Source organism: Rhinolophus sinicus, linkage group LG10 (assembly GCF_036562045.2).
Source record: "Rhinolophus sinicus isolate RSC01 linkage group LG10, ASM3656204v1, whole genome shotgun sequence".
Taxonomy (NCBI): Eukaryota; Metazoa; Chordata; class Mammalia; order Chiroptera; family Rhinolophidae; genus Rhinolophus; species Rhinolophus sinicus.
The window spans coordinates 108,835,929-108,858,354 of record NC_133759.1 but is presented as its reverse complement, the minus strand read 5'-3'; the positions used below and the strand labels follow the sequence as shown (position 1 = coordinate 108,858,354).

The 22,426-nt window shown below is 45.2% G+C and overlaps 1 protein-coding gene across 1 annotated transcript in view; it reads left to right on the top strand.

Moving 5' to 3' along the window:
* Window positions 1–22,426, top strand: part of SDK1 (sidekick cell adhesion molecule 1) — a 683,166-nt gene that overhangs the window by 522,396 nt on the left and 138,344 nt on the right. The window contains exon 17 of the mRNA XM_074313985.1: window positions 2,920–3,101. Within this exon, the coding sequence (XP_074170086.1) occupies window positions 2,920–3,101 (182 nt within the window). The remainder of the gene's footprint in view (window positions 1–2,919; window positions 3,102–22,426) is intronic.

Below are 22,426 nucleotides of genomic sequence, written 5' to 3'. Positions count from 1 at the left end.
GGAAAAGTTTCCTCAGGCTCCAGCTGCCAAGTAAGGACTAGAAAAGTCAGCCCCCAGAACCAGGCTCAGGCATGGAGTGTAATAAGAAAATCCCTCTGATGTGACAAGGCCCCATCGGAGAGTGCACATTTCTCTATTTTGTGGGATTACTACTGTTAAAAGGATTTTCCATGATGGTGTCAGTAGAGTCGAGTGCTGCAAAAGAGGGCATCTGTATTTGTAGGCGCTTAACTCCAGAAAGCCCTAAAATGAGGATGCACTACCCAAGGCCTGTGAATATCAAAGTTTTCAGAAATTAAAGACCCGTGCCGAAATGCGTTTTGCTTGGAAACATTTCCAAATAATCCTCCAGTCTGCAAATCAGCTCCATTTGCAAGCGTGTCTCCTCCAGGGCACACATCTCCATGTCAGAGCTGCAGCACCACCCATGGAAGAACAAAATGGAAATAAATCACCATCGGGGCTCCAGCCATGGGAAGTACTTAGGATGCGTGCACAGGGATAAAATATTTATAATAATGGGCAGGGTGTTTCTCTGAGAGGAGCAGAAGGATTGTGTCCTCTATAAACACTCTCCTGTTTATAATCCATATAAAAAATCATCTTGTTCTGTCTGAGGCTGTCTCCGGGGCAACACATCCCACCAGCCAGAGGACGATGCCCGGCTCTTCCGTTATCATTTGTGACCTTCCCAGACGTTCCGTGACTGTTCCAGAAGCATCCTGAGCCACTGGTCAGAATGGACCAGCCTGCTGCCACAGAGAGAAGAGCAGCCCGTTTCCAAGACTCGAACTCTGCAGTTCATTTTGCACAATTGTATAACGGGGGTCCTGGAGAAGACGTGTAGCCCATACAGGCTTAGTGTCTCTTATAATTCGGTTCTGTGTGAGCGTATTTCCTAGAAGAGCGGTGCTTTCAGACAAAAGAACGTTTAGGGGGTGCTTTACAGCCGTGCCTCTTCTACATCCAGTGTTTCTTTGTGTCCTTGCAAGGACCCTGTGAGATGCCATGATTATTATGTCATTTAGAGAGGTGGAAACCAGGCCGCAGAGAGGTTAAGAATTGGCCTGCGCCCGCCCAGCTCACAGGACTCCTCCCAGCCTAAGTCTTCTGGAGCTAACTTCTTTGCTTTTCCCTGGAACGAACGTTGGGCTGGGTCCCATGAGTCAGCTCTTCTTCAGCGCACATGCCCAGTATGTGCCACATTGGCGATAAGTGGTCCTGGGCACTGTCACACGCCAGGATACTCTGGTGTCTCGTGTGGGTGAGGAGCGGGCTTTTACCTTTTTCCAAGTGGCTGTCTGATTGTCTCAGTACATGTTTTGTGCCCGGGGAACTTGAGTAGAACTGTCTGGCACACGGGGCGGGCTGCTCCACGCCAGTCCTTTCTCCCTGGTCGCCCCTGCCTTGGAGACCATCACATTACATAAATGAACTTAACCCCCACTGCGAGTGGCACCCACACTTGCTTGTGCAGGTAGCTCAGTAAAGGGATGCCCACTCAGCAGAGGTCACCAGGGTAATGAAGTATGAATAAAAAAGTGGTGTGACACAGTGATCACAGAGTGACACTGCTGTCCCCGCACCTCCTACCGGTGGCTGCAGGGCCCACGAGCTGCTGCCACTCAGGCCGGAGGCAGGAGAGGCCTCGGACCTCCTACGAGTCTGACGCTGTCTGCCGTGGTCGTTCTTTCCCTATCAAACCAGCCTCACTGAGTACAAGGGTCTGTAGTGAGAAGGGTGAAAGGAAAGATCACTCAGAAAAACCTGGTTTTCATGGAGAACCTTTTAGTGCCATTTCCGTACTTCCTAGGGCATCTTCACACTCTTTGGAGAGCTGCTTTCCACTTAAGGGCCTGAACTAGGGGGATTCTTCTCTTTTCTAATGGCAGCAGCCTTGCTGACATGCTGCTGTGGCCCGAGGACAGCACAGGTGACTGACGGGCACTCTGCAGCCCAGAGTCACTCGGCGTCAGGAGGAGCCTGAAGACCCCGTTCTGTGATAAAGAGCCGACGCACTCGCTCCTGGCACTCTTGTTCTGTGTCCCTTTGCCACCTACCTTACAAAGCCATGTCTTCCTGAGGCACAGACCACTCGGCTGGCTTTGAGATGCTTTAGGAAGCTGCTCGATGACTGAGGACGCGCCTCCCACTCCGCGGCCCTCCCTTTACCCAGGGGAACTGACTAACTTCTGTGAATGGAATCAGGAAAATGTTTGCTCCTCAAAATAATGCTGTAAAAGTCCTTTCGTAGCACAGATAGCCATTTCCTAACTCAGTTTCTGAGTCCAGAGTCCTGTGTGTCACTTTTAAAATAAAGACAACTTTACATTTCTGCCTTGAGGACTCTGTAGAGCCTGCAACACGTGCTCTCAAAGGTCCCCTAAAACACACTTGGTCATACTTAGCCTCAGGCTAGCATCTGGGCAGCATGAACACCTTTCAGAGCCACTCACTCTGGTCGTAGGACCTGCTTGAACAAAGCTAGAATTCGCAAGCGGAGGCAGAGCTGGGGCTCCACCCACGGGGCAACGGGCCACGCTCACTGGCTTCTCTACTTCTCCCCGTGTTTCAGAGTCACAGGAGAGAGGCATTACTCATAATGATGGATAGCAACGCCCCAACAGAAACCAGGTCTGGAATTTTGGGTGCCAAGTCCCTAGACAAGCTACACTTAAGAAGCTACAATTTTTCCTTAACCATTAATGCAGTCACATGTCAGCTCTGTTTTGCCCAGAACGTATCATCAAGGTGAGGTTAGATGATACCTTTTTTAATGGTTGAATTAGGAGGTAGTGTTGTCTGGAGCTGACCTCTTGGCATTACTTGTGTTTATTGCCTTCTGGTTTCCTCTAACCACATGGCAGAATTGCGGGTACCCGATTTCTGTCTCAGGTCGTTCTCCTGTTGTCTGTCCAGGTACCGCCTGGCCGGCCTGCCCGGAGAGTACCAGCAGCGCAACATCACGAGCCCAGAGGTCAACTACTGCCTGGTGACGGAGCTGATTATCTGGACACAGTACGAAATACAGGTGGCTGCTTACAACGGGGCTGGCCTGGGCATCTTCAGCAGGGCCGTGACCGAGTACACCTTGCAAGGAGGTAAGCCTGCCTCCCCAGCATGTTGCAGAATCTTTGTTGGGGAGCGGGGTCTGCAAAGTTTGATTGGCGTGTGCTAGAAAGGAAAACAGAGGAGTCAATCCTCTAGTTGCAGTTAGAAGGAAATTCGCCACGTGTTTAAGTTAATCTCCCCATCTATTCTGAAACTATAGCAATACGGTAGAAGGAAAGAGATAATATTTTCACTACTTTTTTCTGGTTTCCAAGGGCAGGAAGTATCTACACACATCCTTTAATTAGTCCTCTTAGTCTGCAAAAACTTACTGTTCTAAGTGGAATAAGGGTATGTCTGGCATCTTTGGAGGCATACGAGATACTGTGAATGGTTTTCGAAGGGAATGGTTTTTAGAATTTGGATTTTAGTGATGTGATATGATTATTGGTAATGAAATTTGCCACTTGGTGCTTTTGTTTGTTTGTTTGTTTGTTTTGTTTTAGTTTGGTTTTGGTTCTCTTTTTCAGTTACAAGAGCAAACAATTTACTAGATCAGTAAAAACTTCTCCCCCAAAATGGCCAAGCAGAAGGTCATAAAGCCAGTGGGTCTTCCATCTTACATCCGTGTGCTAAGACCCAACCCCATCAGTTTGAGGCTCTCTACAGCCTCTGATCCTCACTGTTTTCTGGAGGATCCTGGCTCGGCCCCAGGAAGAGCTAGACTCTTAATAATAGGAAATAGTCCCTCTCTTGACACAACTGCATGTGCCCACGGCCGCCCACATCCTTGCCCAGGGAAGCAGTGTCCCCATAAAACCTAAAACCCTTTTCCATTCCCCCTCCTGACTCGCAGGTGTGATTTTATTTGCTTAGGCATTTTTATTGCTAGCAAGCCTTGACCTTTTTCAAATGATAAGGTTTCTAACTGCCCACTTCTCTCCCCAAATCATGCCTGAGACCTAATGTTCCTTGATATTACACGCTGCTGTTATCATCCTTTATTGATTGGCTGTCTGTTGTCATCGCCGAGTCCATAAATCCTCCTTTATAAATTAAGTGCAGTCAGTCTGCTTTCACAGTGACGAGGAGAAATATGTAAAAAGCAAGGCAAGCGGGAAGGACCTGGTCATCTGCAAGTAGTTCTTAGCGACTCCTTGGAAAGTGAAAATACCTGGAAACCTGGGCAGCTCATGTTCGCTCCAATTAGCCTACTTAATAAACTGACCGTAAATCTGGCAACACTTGAACGATGAAGAGTGCTCTTGCTGCCCCGCTGTTGCTGTCGACGTCACTGCTCCCTCTTACCCCCAGCGTGCTGAGTTCTGCACAAAGGGAAGCAGGGCTGCCGCCACCTGACTGAAAAGGGCTTTGAGGCTTCAGACTTCGGCTTCTGTTCTTGGCTTTGGGGAGCCAGGAAAGATCTAGAGCTGGGAGTGGCATGATCAGCAAGCCCCCGTCCGTGGGTGTGCAGGCAGGGTGGGGCAGAGCCGAGACGGCTGGTGGCGACAAGGTGGCTGTGAGGCGACGAGGCCCTCCAGCCCTGGCTGGTGGTGACAAGGTGGCTGTGAGGCGACGAGGCCCTCCAGCCCTGACGCTGGTGGCGACAAGGTGGCTGCGAGGCGGCGAGGCCCTCCAGCCCTGACGCTGGTGGCGACAAGGTGGCTGTGAGGCGACGAGGCCCCCCAGCCCTGGCTGGTGGCGACAAGGTGGCTGTGAGGCGACGAGGCCCTCCAGCCCTGACACTGGCAGAAAGAAGGACGCGGGAGCATGTCTGGGGTGCTTTTGTTGGCAGCGTAGCGTTCTATCCATTCCCTTCGTGCGCTTCGCAACAACCTGTCAGATGAGTCTGGCTGGGCCCCGCGAGCACTCACATCCGAGGCGTCCTGTGCAGTGAGTAGCCCTGGCCATGAAAACTGGGCTGGGGCCCAGCCCCACCTTCAGACTGCTTGCAATTTATGGGGCAGACCAGGGCCAGTTTTGTTTGCCATCACTTACCCACAAGGACACTGAACGCTAGCTAGCTCGACTTTAACTGGCCAGAAACCGCATGCTGACAAATGGCAGGACCAGTGCTAACGCCAGCTTCTGAGTCGAGGCCACTGTTTTCTGGGCGGCTTCTGGGGGACTTCAGAGGGGATTTTGGTCTCACTGGTGATGGACTAGCCACCCAACTAGCCTGCCAGGGTGCGGGGCTCTGCGCACGGTGCCGGTGGGTGGGCTCACTCTGCCTGCTTCACTTTCTACGGTGCCTCCTGCTGAGGACACAAACCCAGAGGATATACATTTCCGGATATAAAACCGTGCGACAGCCCATCTCACGGCTTGCCGCCTGCAGTGCCTCGTGAGCATTCAGATTTGCCCCTGCTGGAATCAGCAGAAGCTGGGAGCCCACAGCCGCTCCAGGCCCCTCAGCGCGGCCTGTTGGGGCCGTGGCCAACATGCGTATGCTGCTGGGAACCCATTCAGCACCCAAGGTGTCCCGCAGCTGTTAGCTCTGATTGTTGAGAAAGCCTGGAGGGCAGAGTCCGTCCTCGAAGCTAAAAGCAAATAATTAAAATGGCTGTATATTAAAGGGAAAAAGAATACCTCATAAAGTTAATGATTTGTCAGCCTAATTTGAGGAATTATTGGAATGTATATACACATAATTCTGGAGGGCACAGGAAAAGCAGGAAATAGTCAACCTCAAAAGACTAAAGCTTCAGTCCTACCTGCCTCACTTTCCTTCTCTGTTCGAAGCGTCACGTATCTTGACTTTAGTAAGGCTCCTTGGGTGTAGCTCCTCTATTGAAGGTATGGGGGTACTGGGGAGAGCTGGTGGGCTCCCACTTCCAGTAGGTGGCTGTGTAACTTACAAGGGACGCAGTGGGCCCGGGGGAAGAGACTGAAGGGCCCAGGGCTGCTGTCCCTGTCACCAGCGGCAGAGACGGGGCAGGAAGGCTGTTTGCCCCAGGCAGACGCAGCACCCTCAACCCCAGCCCGGTTTTGTTCTCAACTGCGTTTTCTTCCAGGGAGCTCCTGGGAGGCACGCTTGTTCAGCCTTAGTCCAGCCAGGTGTGATGTCACTCCCTGAAGGACTCTGAACCACCCCTCACCTGTCACATACCTCATTCTTCTCTTCTATCCCATGTCCTGTTGAGATATAGTAAAAATGTCTGGTTTGTCTGCCCTGGTTCTTCACAAGTTCTCAGCCTGACTAACACCTCGAACACAGGCATTGTTTAATGGGAACTTTCTCACCTCCCTGGCTTTTCATGCCCCTCACCCACTACCCACCATGTCCCATCTGCCAATTCCACGATAGCTCTTATCAGTAGCGTCTCCACGACCTTTAATGTGTCAAACATTTTTAAAATGTGACACATTAACTTAAAAACTGGACAGCAACACTCGAATACAGTTCCAGCCAGGTTGGAAAGGTCCCTCTGTCACCTGGCTGCAGCCTAAAACCCTACAGAGTTGGAACCTGCCTGTCAAACTTCCACTGTGATTACCCAAAATAAAATGGAGAATAATTAAATTTACTGGAGAATTCCTTTCAAAACTCTTCTGGAAATCAGTATGCTTTTGGTTTCAAGCGGAAGAGCCCTGGAGTATGAGTTCTGCGTAACTGAGCGCCCAGGTCATGCAGGCATCTTTCTCGCTGCCAAGGGCTTCGGCAGCTGTGCCGTCACTGAGTTTGGAGGGACAGTGCCGCGGTTGTTTGAAGCCCTCAGTAGTTCAGACTCGATGCTAAGTCAGTGTTTGGTTCCGAAATTCAGTTTTTGTTAACAATTGTTCAGCTGACCATGAAAGAGGCAAGAAGAAATAACGTGACCCTGCAGTGCTCAGGTGAGCCTGAGGGTGGAGTCACTTTAGAGTGTGACATGCAAGATGCAGTTACGTCCTGGAGCACACCAGCGGAGATTACTGACCTCCTCTCCTTCTCCAAATGCATCTGTTAAGACACAGATGCTGGTTTTCCTACAAAGCATCCAAAGACAAATCATACTATAAATATAATTTTGAGCAAACCAAGGTTTTAGTTTTTTTCTGGTTTTATTTCTTTAGCATTTTCGTTCATGTAACAGGTATTTTGGTGCTGTGATGATTTATTCTGGTTTCAGAACATTACCTTCTAATGAAAGAGAAATATTTCATATTTAAAAAGAAATGGAAAAAAACATTTGGTTATCCACATTTCTAAAACATTAGTAAAAGCTCCTGAATGTTCACTTGGGCTTCGAAGGGTGTTCTGGAGTAAGGATTATAAATGAGCACTGTGTTTGCAAGCTCCATTCTTATCTCCTCTTGGGAACTTCTCAGTGTGGCGTAAATGACATTGCACAAAAGATTTCTTTCTCAGTCCTTAAGGCTTTCTAGACCTCAGGCTGTACCTACAGAATAGGATAATGTTCCACACTCCCCAGGGTCACCTAACACATATGGTAAGAACTGAACAAAATGACAGGGGATGTTCCATTAGGCAGGGGCTTACTGTGGCCTTGTAGAAACTTCCAGCAAAGGAAAGGAAAGGAAGCTAGCACGTGAGAGCAGGCTGCTTCTACCCGCTGTCGTTGTTTTGTGCGGTGCTCTTACACTCGTCATCTTAGCTCGTTCCTCCTTCAGCTGTCCTGTGAGATCGGCGTCTCTGTGGCTACTTGACAGAGAATAAAATGAGGCCCAGGGAGTAACTAACACTTCCCAGGCCACACAGCTAGAAATGCTGGAAAGTGCTGGAATTTACCAGAATGCTGCTTTTCATTCTGCATGTATCAAACATGGATAAAATTGCTTTCAGATTTTCACTGTAGCTTGTATATGGAATAGGAAAGAAGTGAGGTCTCACCTTATTTATGTTCACATGGCTGGTGGGTTTGCAGTAGCTTGTGCACATTTTTAACTGCAATCCACAGTAAGAAATCTATTGAAATCCAGTGCATGCCTGTGCACGCACGCACGCACACAACTGAAACTGAGGTTCATGGGACAGTACTCACCCTCACAGGGTATGATGTTCTTCCATATTTTGTACTCCGTTCCCTTCAGTTTCATTCTTTAACCAATGCTGGCTGCGTCCACTAAATTGATTTCCTGGTCTGCTAAGGCATTTGTGACCTGCAGTTTGAAAACCACTGAGTTCGAGCAATTACCAGGTGTTTGGTTGGGCTGTCCTTGCATCCTGTCCTTGCATCCTGTTCAGGAAAGGCTTCCATGGCCTATAGGACACATCAGGGGCAGCGAGGAAGGAGGCTTTCCCAAGGGAGTTACCGCGGAAGCCACCAATACAAGACCAAGCAGGGGTCTGAGTGGGCACACGAGCAAGGCAGCTGGCCTCAGCACAGAGCTCAGGCTTGGGGGCTGGAGCAGGTGGCATGGGTTGCAGCGCTGGGTTTGTGCATATGGCCTCATGAGAGAGAATGGGTTCCCGGGAAAGATGTGCCCTTCCGCTGTCACGAGAAGATACAAGGAAAAATCCAAATCCAACATGCTCACTTACTAGGACCAGCACATTATTTTGTGATGTGCGGACGGGTCTTTCCGCCAAGCCTGGAAACACTTTCAGGGCAGGAGCTGTGTCTGATGTGTATCCCCCAAACCAAGCACAGCGCCTGACACGTGAACAAACAAGGCATAGGTACATGTCAGATTAAAGCTGGAGGCTAGTGCTCCCTGTCCAGTGCCAGTGCTGTGCCAGTTTCCTGTCCACATGCAGCACGACGCCTGCCTGGTCTCCTGACTCTTCCCCTGTCCTAGAAGCTCGAAAAAAGCCGGGGCCTTCTTCCTCTGCCCCCATGCCCTGTACCTCCCTTGCCTAAAATCTGGCCCCAGATGCCTTCTCCTCAGAATTGGGACAAATAAGTTCAGAAGGAGACGCATGAAACTTTGTAAGTGCTAACATACTTTCTTATTCAGGCCATTGAAAAAGGTACCGGGCCTTCTTTGTGCACGATTTCTTATCCTAACAATGTGTGGATGCAGAGAGAACATTCAGGTGTAGCAAAACTTCAAGAACCGTAGCTACATGACAACCCAGCCTGGCCTGTCACGTCTGGAATCTATGCTAACACGGCTCATGTGTAGCAAGACAGCTCAAGAAGGCCAAGACAGCCTCAAGAAGGCCAAGACAGCTCAAGAAGGCCAAGACAGCTCAAGAAGGCCAAGACAGCCTCAAGAAGGCCAAGACAGCCCAAGAAGGCCAAGACAGCCTCAAGAAGGCACATACACTTAATTCGGTGGGACTCCCTGGTGAACTAGATGCCCAGGAATCCTCAGTAAATTCTGGGTGGACATTGCAATCCCTAACATTTGCAATCATGTACTTTAAGGATATTGAACAACGGACCGTGCGTTAGCGTCAGAGACACAAAGCCCGGCCTCCCTTCCGCGGTGTGGAGATAGCGCCGCCTGGGGCAGGGGCCCAGCCGCAGCTCCATTCCCAGCAAATTTGATGCGAGCGGAAGCGAAGTGAGAGGCTCTTTGTCATCAAGGTGGGCCCTGAGTGTTCACCGGCCAGGCTGCTCACCAGCCAGGAAAACTGACATGGCACTTGAGGGTAATGGCAGATGAAATGGTGTTGTGGGAAGACACTGAGATTTCACGGTTTATCTATAACAGCTAGGTAGTGTTACTTTAATAAATACAGCTGGGCATGTTAGGATTTGCAGGCTTTGTTGGACCATGCACTGTAATTTCATGGTGTGCTAAATTTAGCTAATTTTATAGCATCATCTGTGGGCTACTTAGCATCTTTAGGTGGGGCTGCATCAGGGTGACGGGGGCCATAAGTAGGATGCAGGCGTCAGTCATTCCTACCGCAGAGGCCTGAGTTCAAACGGCAGCCCGTCCTGCCAGGTTCCATGCGTTTCTCTGCTGGCCCTTCACAGTGTCATGTTATTAATTTTATTTGACATGTTGTAACCCTTCACATCAGATAACTCCATGGTTAGCACAGGTTCCTTTTGATTAACCATTATTTTGGGCTGATTCTGCCTTTTATGTAGGTTGAAAAGAAGATGAATTGTAATGCGAGGCTAGAATGTACTCGGGGATACTGCAAATGACCTCTAAGTCATAATATTGCTTGAGTACTTGGACGAAATATCCAAAATAAAAACAACCTGTGTCTGTCTTCAGCTGCAGAGAGTGGTTCAGGAACAGTGCCTGCCCCACATAGTGTCGCATTCTACGCACTGTAAATAGCAGTAGAGTTTCCTGGTAGGACAGGTGGAGAAGAGGCTTTCTGTCAACTAATTAATTAGGCTCTAGATAGAATGAAAGTGATAACCAAGGGAGGGAGGGAGGAAGGAGGGAGGGAAGGAGGAGGAAGGAAGGAAAGAGAAAATCAGTAGAAAAGAAACTGGAATGGCGGTTTTCCAGGTCCGCTCCCTGGACAAGCAGCATGAGCATGACTTTGTTAGAGATTCTCGGGCCCCCCTCAGACATCCTGAACCAGGAACTCTGCAGGTGGGGCCTACAATTCGAGTTTCAATGAGCCCCTTCCGCCCCATGCCTAGTTGGAGAACCATTCCTCTAGAGTTTGATGGCTAGAAAAGTGTGGCACCAAGGGGTCAAACCCGGGAACCCTGCCATCCCATAAAACAGGACTGCCCAGGGAGGACCCGCCCCGTGAACCACACCACAGGAAGTGTGAGACCACCATGTGTGCTGGGGGAGTAGGATTACAGGTGCCTCTCCCCAGAAACCTCAGTGGTGTGTTTAGAAACTGATGGTTTGGTACGAGACCCCAGTCTTCCTTAAGATAAAGGTCATGACTTGGAAAAGACAGGGAGATTTGGGCAATGACCAAGTGGCCACTTAGGAGGCATGAGCTGTTTGGACCAAAGTCAGCCAGTGGGAATAGGGGAGCGTTTGGAGGAGACCAGGATTCCAGAGCAGCAGCAGCTCCCCCTGTTTCTGTCTCCAGCATTTGGAAGAAAGTGAGGCTGGCAGGGCCACATACTTCAAGCCCAGCAGCCTGATCGTAGGCCAGTGATCTTTTTCTTCTGCTTTTGATCTGTTTCCTGCTCAGGGTTAATGGGATTTGTGTTAGAACAATAGGTTTCTGACAAGGGATGGGTTTCATCTCTGAGAAGATAGGAAAACACATTCAACAGAAACTTGAAAAAGGAGGGATGGAGAAGAAATGCGTAGATAAACCTGTAAGACACTCACTGGGGGCAGGACTGCAGCTTCTACTTCAAAGGAAGAAGCTGGAGAAACGTGGCTCTCTAAATTCTCGGGTGACAATCATTAAGAGTCACCTTTGGTCACTCAGAAGGAGCCACATCCTACTGATCTCATTTCCTTTTGGGAGCGGGTCACTGAGGCGATAAGTTCAAATATATTCATTCTGTGGCTTGATTTCCACTCATTCGTTCATTCATTTATTAATTCACTTGATAAGCTCCCTTGTGGCTAAGATGGGGAGATATGGATTGGTGATAAAATGAGGAGACAGGTTCCTGGGGCTCAGCTGTGCCCCGTGAGTCTAATTTACCTGACTGACCACCACTTGGATGGAGAGTGACGTCAGTTGGAAAACCCGCCATTCTTCCAGGCCTTTCTTGGTCACACTTCCGTCAGTAACTTGGAGGGAATAGAGAGGGCATGACTTTCAAATAGACAGGTGTCACAGCGGAGAGGGGTAATTCATATTCTATGTCCCAGAATCAGAAATAAAAAGTAAACTCCTTTCTTAGGTTGAGGGTTGCAATCAAGTTGAAACATAAAAGGGATCCACCAAAATGCTCCTCTTAGATCCACACAAGCAGTCGTGTGACACTGGAGGGGGAGGCGTGGCTTGCCAGCAGTTACTATAAGAAGCTTTGTGGGGGGGCTAGTTAGGGGAGCACAGATCCAAGGACAGCTGTGGCCACAACTTAATCGCCCTCTCTAGACTACACGTCGCCAGATCTAGGCAGATGATAATACCACACCATCCGGTTTTGGCCAGACACTGATTGGAGCACTGAGGCCAGCTCCCGGCGCCTTGCCGTAAGGGGCGGTGAGCAAACAGAGCCTCGTTAGAGAAAGTAACTGAGTGGGCAGGGCTCTGCAGTCCTGGTGTGTGGGAAACGGACAAGAGAAACGGGCTTTGTTAGCCTCTGACAGTCAAGCCTAGCTGGACATTTTGTGATTTTTAAAGGAGTCTGACCGCCATATGTACAAGGAACGGTTTACCCAGGAGACAGATGGGCGTCAGTGGGCTGAAGTTTGGGAAGGAAGATTTTAGTTCAGCATAAGGAGATTCCCCTTGACAAAGAACGGCAGAGGGTCAAGTTGACTTAAAGAGCAGGAAAGGTGTGTCTGAGAAGTCTTGCCAGCAGCAGCTGAGAGGCCACCTGTCTGGGGCGCTGTGGGCAGGACTGCTGCCTGGACAGGACGGTGACCCACATGACCTGGGGTGCCCTTGCAGCTCCTCCTCCTCCACTCGGAGAACCTGTCTGGACAGCCAATCGTATGGCCTTGGCCTCTCTGAAGCTTCATGGAAGAAGCCTTCTTCTGTGGTCACCAAAACCCTGGTTACCATGTCGTACAATAGAACCGTGATGTAGAATTGGCTATTAATGTGTTTTAAAAATGCGTTGTTATAAATCTATTCACTGAAGTGCATTGGAAGCATTTCATTCCATTGCAGTTATTATTACTATCATTGATTTTCATGTTTTCCTGTCTTTAAGGAGTGGGAGCCTCTTTGGATCAGCACATGAGTCTTCTTGACAAGCCCTCATTGGTATTTCACAGTGTCTTTGCTAAATGACAAGATTTTCCAGGCTCACCTTATATATTACCTGCTCCTGATCTGGAATCACCCATTTATTCAAGAGAGCCTGTTTATTTTTGTGGTTACTGGAAATTTCAGTGCTTCTGTGTTGGTTCTCACTTCTAGGCCTTTTTACAAGAAATTATTTTTGAAGATAAAATCATCATACTACCAATTCAAATTTAGAGTTTCAACTTGGCTGAAAATCTCAGTTCCCAATGAGATACACACACACACACACACACACACACACACACATACATGTACGTATACATATACGTATGCATATACATATATACACATGTATATATGATGGAACTGAAGCAAAAATTTGGCTGTGCATTTCACTCTAAGCACAAAAACTGGGCCAAAGGTCTAAAACTCTTTTCAGCAGTCATATCGATGGTGGTGTTGGGTGTTGGGTTGGGTTTTTAAAGCAAAGTATGAGTGTTGTGAGATAAAGCAAATAAGCGTTATGTTTTAGAAAGCCTCATTGGTCATCTTTGGAAAGTGTTAGGAAAATTGTTAAACACTGAATTTGTATAAAACTTCCCAATCAAAAATTTCAAATTGCTAGTGAGAAGCTTGACCTTGATTGGTGAAGATAACTTTTTTGATATCTGGTTTTATTCTTGAAATAGTTTCATTCAGAACTCCATTAAGGCTTGTAATGATAACCTCCTCGAATATATGAAAGTTCCCACTTACAAGAGTGTAGCTGCACAAGTAGGTGGTCACAAGTGCCTGAGGGTCAGGCACGCCGCTCTCCCAGCTGAAAGAAACTTCTCTCTTGCCATTATCCAGAATGCAGTCTCTTTAAACTCTACTTTAATGGTGCGGCGTCTCTATAGGTTAACAGCTCTTCTGTTATTTTCTGTCTTTGACAAATGTAATGTGAATGGTTTGTGTGACCATGTGAATGGGTTTGGATTCTGCCATCGAGTATAAGGATTCATACATAACAAGTGCTTCAAAATAATGGACATTTCTATAGATCTACACAAATGCTGCTGCCAGCCTTAATCATTTTTCTTTAGAGTTCAAACACTGAGTCCTTTGGAAATATAAAATTGATTATGTATCACTAGTGAGCAGTTCTGAACTCCATAGCACAGCTGAGTGTTTGCATTGAAGCCATACGTGTTACATATACATTGGTGTGCCTTCACATACATGTTAGTGTGCTTTAACAAGGTCTTGTCTGTTCTCTATTGTGTCCGCTTAGCTGCTCAAAATGGCAGCTAAGTGAGCCATTTTGGATGCCAATACATACCCTTCATCAAATCTTCAAAGTGAGATCCATTCATCAAAAGTAAGAACAACAATGAAAATAATAATGCTTTGTTTGGTTCAGACTCTTGCAAAATTCTGCTTCTGGATAGCCCATAGGTTTTAATTTGAAATTGAAAGAGGAAATAGGAAAGTTCCCATTTGGAATAACGTTGTTAAAAGATGAATGGCTGACACGTCCACATGATCCGGAGACAAGCGCAATCCAGATCATTAAATCCAAAAAGGTTCCCTGCAGATTGATGAGTGCAGATTACCAACTGCATCTGATGTGTATGTAGCATTATCGTGAATCCCTCAAAAATTCTTGCTTCAAAAGTGACACCACATTTTTATTTCCACAAATCAAAAAACTGGTGGGATTATAGTGTCTTGGATTGTGTTAGATTCACTATTCTGCTAATGTCATTTAATGAGGAGTCAGGTCTACAGGCCTCCTCATACAGAGGAGACCTTCTCTGGGAATAAAACAATGGGTTTCTTGATTTTTGCTGTAAAATCTTTTACTTTTCTGGTGTCATTGGTATACAAAACTTACACATTTGTTCTCTGGTACCTTGTTTATTCCCAAGTGACTGTTGAACTTGGACCACTTAAGCCCTTGTAGCTTGTGTGGGGTGCAGTATACTGTGGTGCCATCCATAATAGTTGCTCTGGGTGACACACCCATCCCCATTGCTGGCACCTGGCCCACGGAGGGCTCACAGCTATGACCTTCCTGGGAACTGTCCACTGCCAAAGAGAATTGCCTCACCCAGTAAGACTCCCTCCTACGGGTCAGCCTGTGGCTAGAGGCTGCTGGGGCCTGGAGGCCCAGCCCCCGGCCTCACTGTAGGACAACTCAGAGGGACACCCATGCTCTGGAGTGCCCTGGAGGGTCGTCCGAGGCCTCCCTGCTGCTAGCTTGTGGAGCCTCTCCTTCTGCCCAGTCATGGCCTCTCACTTCCTTCCAAGTATGTCTCCTGAGCCCCCATAAAGCTTATACACAAAACTCTTCCTGGCCAGAGTCTGTTTCCAGGGCACTCGATCTAAGACAGGTCTTTTTTAGGGGGAGGTGGACGGTTGCAACATAAACACTGTTCTAAGCATTTCTTTGGAAGGAGTCAAGCCAATGCTACATAGAGAGTGCCGTTACTATCATCAGTACCCTCCAATGGACATGGAAGCTTTTCTGATTTAATCATCTTCTGGACTGTTTGTGTCTGGACCATCTGTCTTGTCCTCCGTGCAGCTTCTTACAGTGTCATTCAAAAGTGGTCCCTTTCCTGTTTCCTGTGCTTCACTCACCCGAGACACGTTCTGCAGTGTCTATGCAGCCTGGCAATCTGACTGATTGTGCACCTGTAGGAGGAATCTGGACTTGGGCAATTAGATGCCGCGTACTGTCTTCAGTCTGGTACTGTCATTCCCTCCTCATTCTGTACCTGCAGACAGTTTTCCCACTTCTAAGCCTTTTCTGTGTAAGATTGATGCTTTGGGGAAAGGTGCTGGATAATTCGCCTGCCATCATTGCTTCATCTGATTATTTTTTCCATCAAATACGAAATTTAGGCTGAAGATGATCAGAACACGACAATCTGAATTCTAGGTCATCCTCATTGTATCCCCTGAGTAGAAAACTTGCTTACCATTCTGACTTGGTGAACCTGATGACTCCCATTAATAAAAAGCCATTCATTGTGCTGGGCAACTGTGTCTCTATAGATATAAAATAGCAGGAATAATGTTGGCATACTTTTAAAAATATATATTTAAACATAATGTACATAAAGTGGAGTATGGGCCTTAATGAAATCAACTTTTCAAAAAGTTTTGGTTGCACACATTCTTAAGAATGTTTTCAAACAAATTGGGTTGAAAAATCCAAAAAGAGATGTCATCAAAATGGCGGCGTGAGGTGAGCCTCTGTAAAGCTCCATGGAATTTACAACTAATCGAACAAAAAAAACTCCACAAAGGACTCCCTGCACAGCAGACAGGCAAAACGAAGAGGCCCACTACTGAATTCACCTAAAGGAGGGCGAATCGCGTGAGGAGGGAGGAGGGAAGAGAGAAGTCCGGAGACAGAGCCGCGGGCGCAGGACGCAGACCTGGTTCAGTGCTCCGAGCTCGCTGCTTCCCGGAACTACCGCAGCTGCGGGAGAGGGAAGAACTCGGACAGCTAGGGCTCCGTTTATGGCCGACAGGACTGAGGGGACAGCATATAACACGGCTGAACCCAAGGCTCACAGTAGAGACCTCGGAGAAAAGACTGAGGGAAGAAGGCTGAAAACGGTGGTTTAAGCCCTCACTGCCACAGAGAACAGAAGCCTTAGACACTGAGACTAGCTGTCCCCACGCTACCTCCCAGAGCTCGCCCCACCCCCACCTGCCCAGTGCTAGAAGCAGAACAGTAGCAGTGTCAGATCAAAAGAACAGAATATTCGCTGTTCTGAGAACTGTGGACCGCAGACACAGATTCGCAGCCCAACTAGTTTCGGCAAAGGGGAGGGAGCTGTAGAAGCAGGACCGGCTGTGGTGGTGGTCGCTGCCATTGCTCTGGGCCACCTCTCACAACTTACCCCGCCCCTGGCCCCACCTATATGGGCAGATCCCTGCAGCAGTAAACAGAACTGGTGAAACATGCGGGCTCTGAATCTGGTGCAGGAAGAGCTTTGGAACTTCAAAAGCTCTCCGCATACCCACACGGACACTGCAACCTGTGACCAAGGCGAACTTTTAACAGAGGAGAAGCCCGTCTCCCAGGAAATCCCCTCATTGTGTGAGAAGCTGGGATAGTGCAGAGAAAACATAGCACTACCGTGTGAGAGAGAAAAAAAAGCTGCACTCGGAGAGCAAATAAAACATTCAACAACAAGTACTGGCAAACAAAAGAAAGACCTCTTCCCATCAACCTGTTGCAGAAGCCACTCCTGTAGATGTCTAGGAAGAGAAATAATAAATCAGTAATTGCCATGAATAACCAAGGCAATAGGACAGCTCAGAAAGAAAGTGAAAAGTCGCCAGAAAAGGAACTTAAAGATATGGAAATATGTGACTTAAATGACAGAAAATTCAAGATTACAGTTCTGAAAAAACTCAACGAGATACAAGAAAACACAGAAAGGCAGTTTAATGAACTCAGAAACACAATCAAACAACAACATGAGCATTTTATGAAAGAGATTGAAATTTTAAAAAAGAACCAAATAGAATTCTGGATATTAAGAACTCAATAGAAGAAATTAAGAATGAAATAGCCAGCTTAGGTCGTTGAGTTGACCAGATGGAGGAAAGAATCAGTGACATCGAAGATAGAAACCTGGAAATTACACGGATGGAAGAAAAAAGAGACTTGAGACTTAAAAGAAATGAAAGAACGCTACAAGAACTTTCTGACTCCATCAGAAAGAGCAATATAAGAAAAATGGGCATACCAGAAGGAGAAGAAAGAGAGAATGGATCAGAGAATATATTCCAACAAATTGTCGATGAGAACTTCCCAAACTTGTGGACAGAACTGGATCCTTGAATCCAAGAAGCAAATAGAACACCTAATTACCTCAATCCCAACAGGCCTTCTCCAAGGCACATTGTATTGAAGCTGTCTAAAATCAACAACAAAGAAAGAATCCTCAAGGCAGCCAGGGAAAAGAAGATGGTAACCTACAAAGGAAAGCCCATTAGATTATCATCAGGTTTTTTCAGCAGAAACTCTACAAGCCAGGAGGGAGTGGAACCAAATATTCAAACTATTGAAAGAGAGAAATTATGAGCCAAGAATAATATATCCAGCAAAGATATCCTTTATAAAGACCTTTCTAGACATACAGAAGCTGAGGGAATTTTCTAATACATGACCTGCACTACAAGAAATACTAAAGGAGGCTATTCGACCACCATCAACAGGGACAATTTGTGGCAACTGAAACATAAAAAGGGGGAGAGTAAAGGCCTGAACCGAAATATGGGAATGGAGAAAGAGAGCGTACTGAAGAAAATGGAATACTGTAAATATCAATCTTTCTTTTACATTAACTTAAGGGTAACCACTCAAAAAAAAATCCAGAACTGAAACATATACTGTAATAAAAGAAGAAACAGGGAAACATCATAGAATACCACCACACAGAAATAGTAGACAACAGCAAAAAGGCAAAGAAACAATGGAGACACAGCCTTATCAGAAAATTAAAGACAGAATGACAGGAAATCCTCACATATCAATAATCACCCTAACTGTAAATGGACTGAACTCACCAATAAAAAGGCACAAAGTAGAAGATTGAATCAAAAAACTAGACCCAACCATATGCTGTCTCCAAGAGACACATCTCAGCTACAAGGACAAGCATAGACTCAAAGTGAAAGGGTGGAAATTGACACTCCAAGCAAATGGTACCCAGAGAAAATCAGGTGTAGCCATAATGATATCAGATGAAACAGACTTCAGGGTGAAAAAGATAACAAGAGACAAAGATGGACATTTCATAATGGTAAAGGGGACTATACAACAAGAAGACATAACAGTCATCAATATTTATGCCCCCAATCAGGGAGCACCGAAATATACCAAGCAACTACTAACAGAACTAAAGGGAGAAATTGACCAAAACACAATTATACTAGGGGACTTAAATACATCATTGACAGCTATGGATAGATCATCCAAACAGAAAATAAATAACGAAATAGCAGCCCTAAATGACACATTAGATGAAATGGACATAATTGACATATATAGAGCACTTCATCCTAAAACATCAGACTATACATTCTTTTCTAGTGTACATGGAACATTCTCAAGGATAGACCATATATTGGGACATAAAATCAGCCTCAGCAAATTTAAGAAGATTGAAATCATACCAAGCATATTCTCTGATCACAAGGTTTGAAATTCGATATCAACTGCAAAAAGAAAGCAAGAAAAAACACGAATACATGGAGATTAAACAACATACTTTTAATAACGACTGGGTCAAAGAAGAATTTAGAGGAGAGATCGAAAGATACATAGAAACAAATGACAATGAAAATACATCCTACCAAAATTTTTGGGATGCAGCGAAAGCAGTTTTAAGAGGGAAATTTATATCATTACAGGCCTATCTCAAGAAACAAGAAAAATCCCAAATAAATAACCTCATGTTACACCTTAAAGAACTAGAAAAAGAAGAACAAGTGAAACCCAAGGTCAGCAGAAGAAAGGAAATAACAAAAATCAGAGCAGAACTAAATGAAATAGAGAACAAAAAGACAATAGAAAAAATTAATGTGACAAAGAGCTGGTTCTTTGAAAAGATTAACAAAATTGACAAACCCTTGGCTAGACTCACTAAGATAAAAAGAGAGAAGACACTAATTAACAAAATCAGAAATGAAAAAGGGGAAGTTATCACGGACACCACAGAAATACAAAGGATCATCCAAGAATACTATGAAGGACTATATGCCACCAAATTCAATAACCTAGAAGAAATGGACAAGTTCTTAGAAACATATAGCCTTCCAAGGCTGAACCATGAAGAACTGGAAAATCTAAACAGACCGATCACCAGTAACGAAATTGAATCAGTCATCCAAAACCTTCCCAAAAGCAAAAGTCCGGGACCAGATGGCTTCACTAGTGAATTCTACCAAACCTTCAAAGAGGATCTAATACCAATCCTGCTCAAACTCTTCCAAAAAATTGAAGAAGAGACAGTATTCCCCAACTCATTTTATGAGGCCAACATTACCCTGATACCAAAACCTGGTAAGGACAACACAAAAAAAGAAACCTACAGACCAGTATCTCTGATGAATACAGATGCAAAAAACCTAAACAAAATTCTAGGAAATTGAAAACAACAATGCATTACAAAGATTATTCACCACGACCAAGTGGGGTTCATCCCTGGGGCACAAGGATGGTTCAACATCCGCAAATCCATCAATGTGATACATCACATAAACAAAATAAAGGACAAAAATCATATGATTATATCAATTGATGCAGAAAAAGCATTTGACAAGATACAACATCCATTTATGATTAAAACACTTAATAAAATAGGTATAGAAGGAAAATACCTTAACATAATAAAGGCCATATATGACAAGCCCTCAGCTAATCTCATAATTAATGGTGAAAAACTGAAGCCCTTTGCTCTACCTTCAGGAACACGACAGGGCTGTCCCCTATCACCTCTGCTTTTCAACATAGTGTTGGAAGTCCTTGCCAGAGCAATCAGGCAAGAGAAAGAAATAAAAGGCATCCAAATTGGGAATGAAGAAGTTAAATTGTCACTCTTTGCAGATGACATGATGCTATATATAGAAAACCCTAAAGACTCCACCAAAAAGCTATTAGAAACAATCACCGAATACAGTAAAGTTGCCGGCTACAAAATCAACGTACAAAAGTCCATTGCATTCCTATATACTAACAATGAAATCTCAGAAAAAGAAATACAAAAAACAATTCCTTTTGCAATTGCAGCAAAAAGAATAAAATACCTAGGAATAAACTTAACCAAGGATGTGAAAGACCTATATGCTGAAAACTATAAGACATTTTTGAAAGAAATTGAAGAAGACACAAAGAAATGGAAAGACATTCCATGCTCATGGATTGGAAGAATCAACATAGTTAAAATGGCCATATTACCCAAAGCAATATACAGATTTAATGCAATCCCCATCAAAATCCCAATGGCATTTTTTAAAGAAGTAGAACAAAAAATCATCAGATTTGTTTGGAACCACAAAAGACCCCGAATAGCCAAAGCAATCCTAAGAAAAAAGAACAATACTGGAGGTATCACACTTCCTGACTTTAGCTTGTACTACAGGGCTACAATAATCAAAACAGCATGGTATTGGCAGAAAAACAGACACATAGACCAATGGAATAGAATTGAGAACCCAGAAATAAAACCACATAAATATGGACAGATAATTTTTGACAAAGAAGCTAAAAACATACAATGGAGAAAAGACAGCCTCTTCAATAAATGGTGCTGGGAGAATTGGATAGCCACATGCAAAAGAATGAAACTGGACTGCTATCTGTCACCATGTACCAAAATTAATTCAAAATGAATCAAAGACTTAAGCATAAGACCTGACACAATAAACTGCATAGAAGAAAACATAGGTACTAAACTTATGGACCTTGGGTTCAAAGAGCATTTTATGAATTTGACTCCAAAGGCAATGGAAGTAAAAGCTAAAATAAATGAATGGGACTATATGAAACTTAAAAGCTTCTGCACAGCAAAAGAAACCATCGACAAAATAAAGAGGCAACCAATTGAATGGGAGAAGATTTTTGCAAACAGTGCCTCCGATAAGGGGTTAATATCCAAAATATACAAGGAACTCATGCAACTCAACAACAAAAAACAAACAACCCAATTGAAAAATGAGCAGAGGACCTGAAGAGACATTTCTCCAAAGAGGACATACAAATGGCAAAAAGACATATGAAAAAATGCTCAACATCACTAATTATCAGAGAAATGCAAATAAAAACCACAATGAGATATCACCTCACCCCAGTCAGAATGGCTATCATCAACAAGACAAATAGTAACAAGTGTTGGAGAGGCTGTGGAGAAAAAGGAACCCTCATACACTGTTGGTGGGAATGCAGACTGGTGCAGCCGTTATGGAAGGCACTGTGGAGGTTCCTCAAAAAATTGTGAATAGAATTGCCATATGACCCAGCAATCCCTCTCCTGGGTATCTACCCAAAAAATCTGAAAACATTTATCCATAAAGACACGTGTGCTCCAATGTTCATTGCAGCTTTGTTTATGGTGGCCAAGACATGGAAACAACCAAAATGTCCTTCGATAGATGAATGGATAAAGAAGTTGTGGTATAGATACACAATGGAATACTATTCGGCGGTAAGAAAAGATGAAATAGGACCATTTGTGACAACATGGATGGATCTTGAGAGTATAATAATGCTAAGCGAAATAAGTCAGACAGGAAAAGCAGAGAACCATATGATTTCACTGCTATGTGGTATATAAACCAAAAACAACAAAAGAACAAGACAAACAAATGAGAAACAAAAACTCATAGACACAGACAATAGTTTAGTGGTTACCAGAGGGTAAGGGAGGTGGGGGGTGGGAGATGAAGGTAAGGGGGATCAAATATATGGTGATGGAAGGAGAACTGACTCTGGGTGGTGAACACACAATGGGATTTGTAGATGATGTAATACAGAATTGTACACCTGAAATCTATGTAATTTTACTAACAATTGTCACCCCAATACATTTTTTAAAAAAGAAAGAAAATTCAAATGAATAAACTACACTCTGATGAGTATGAAAATTTCAAAAAAAAAAAATCCAA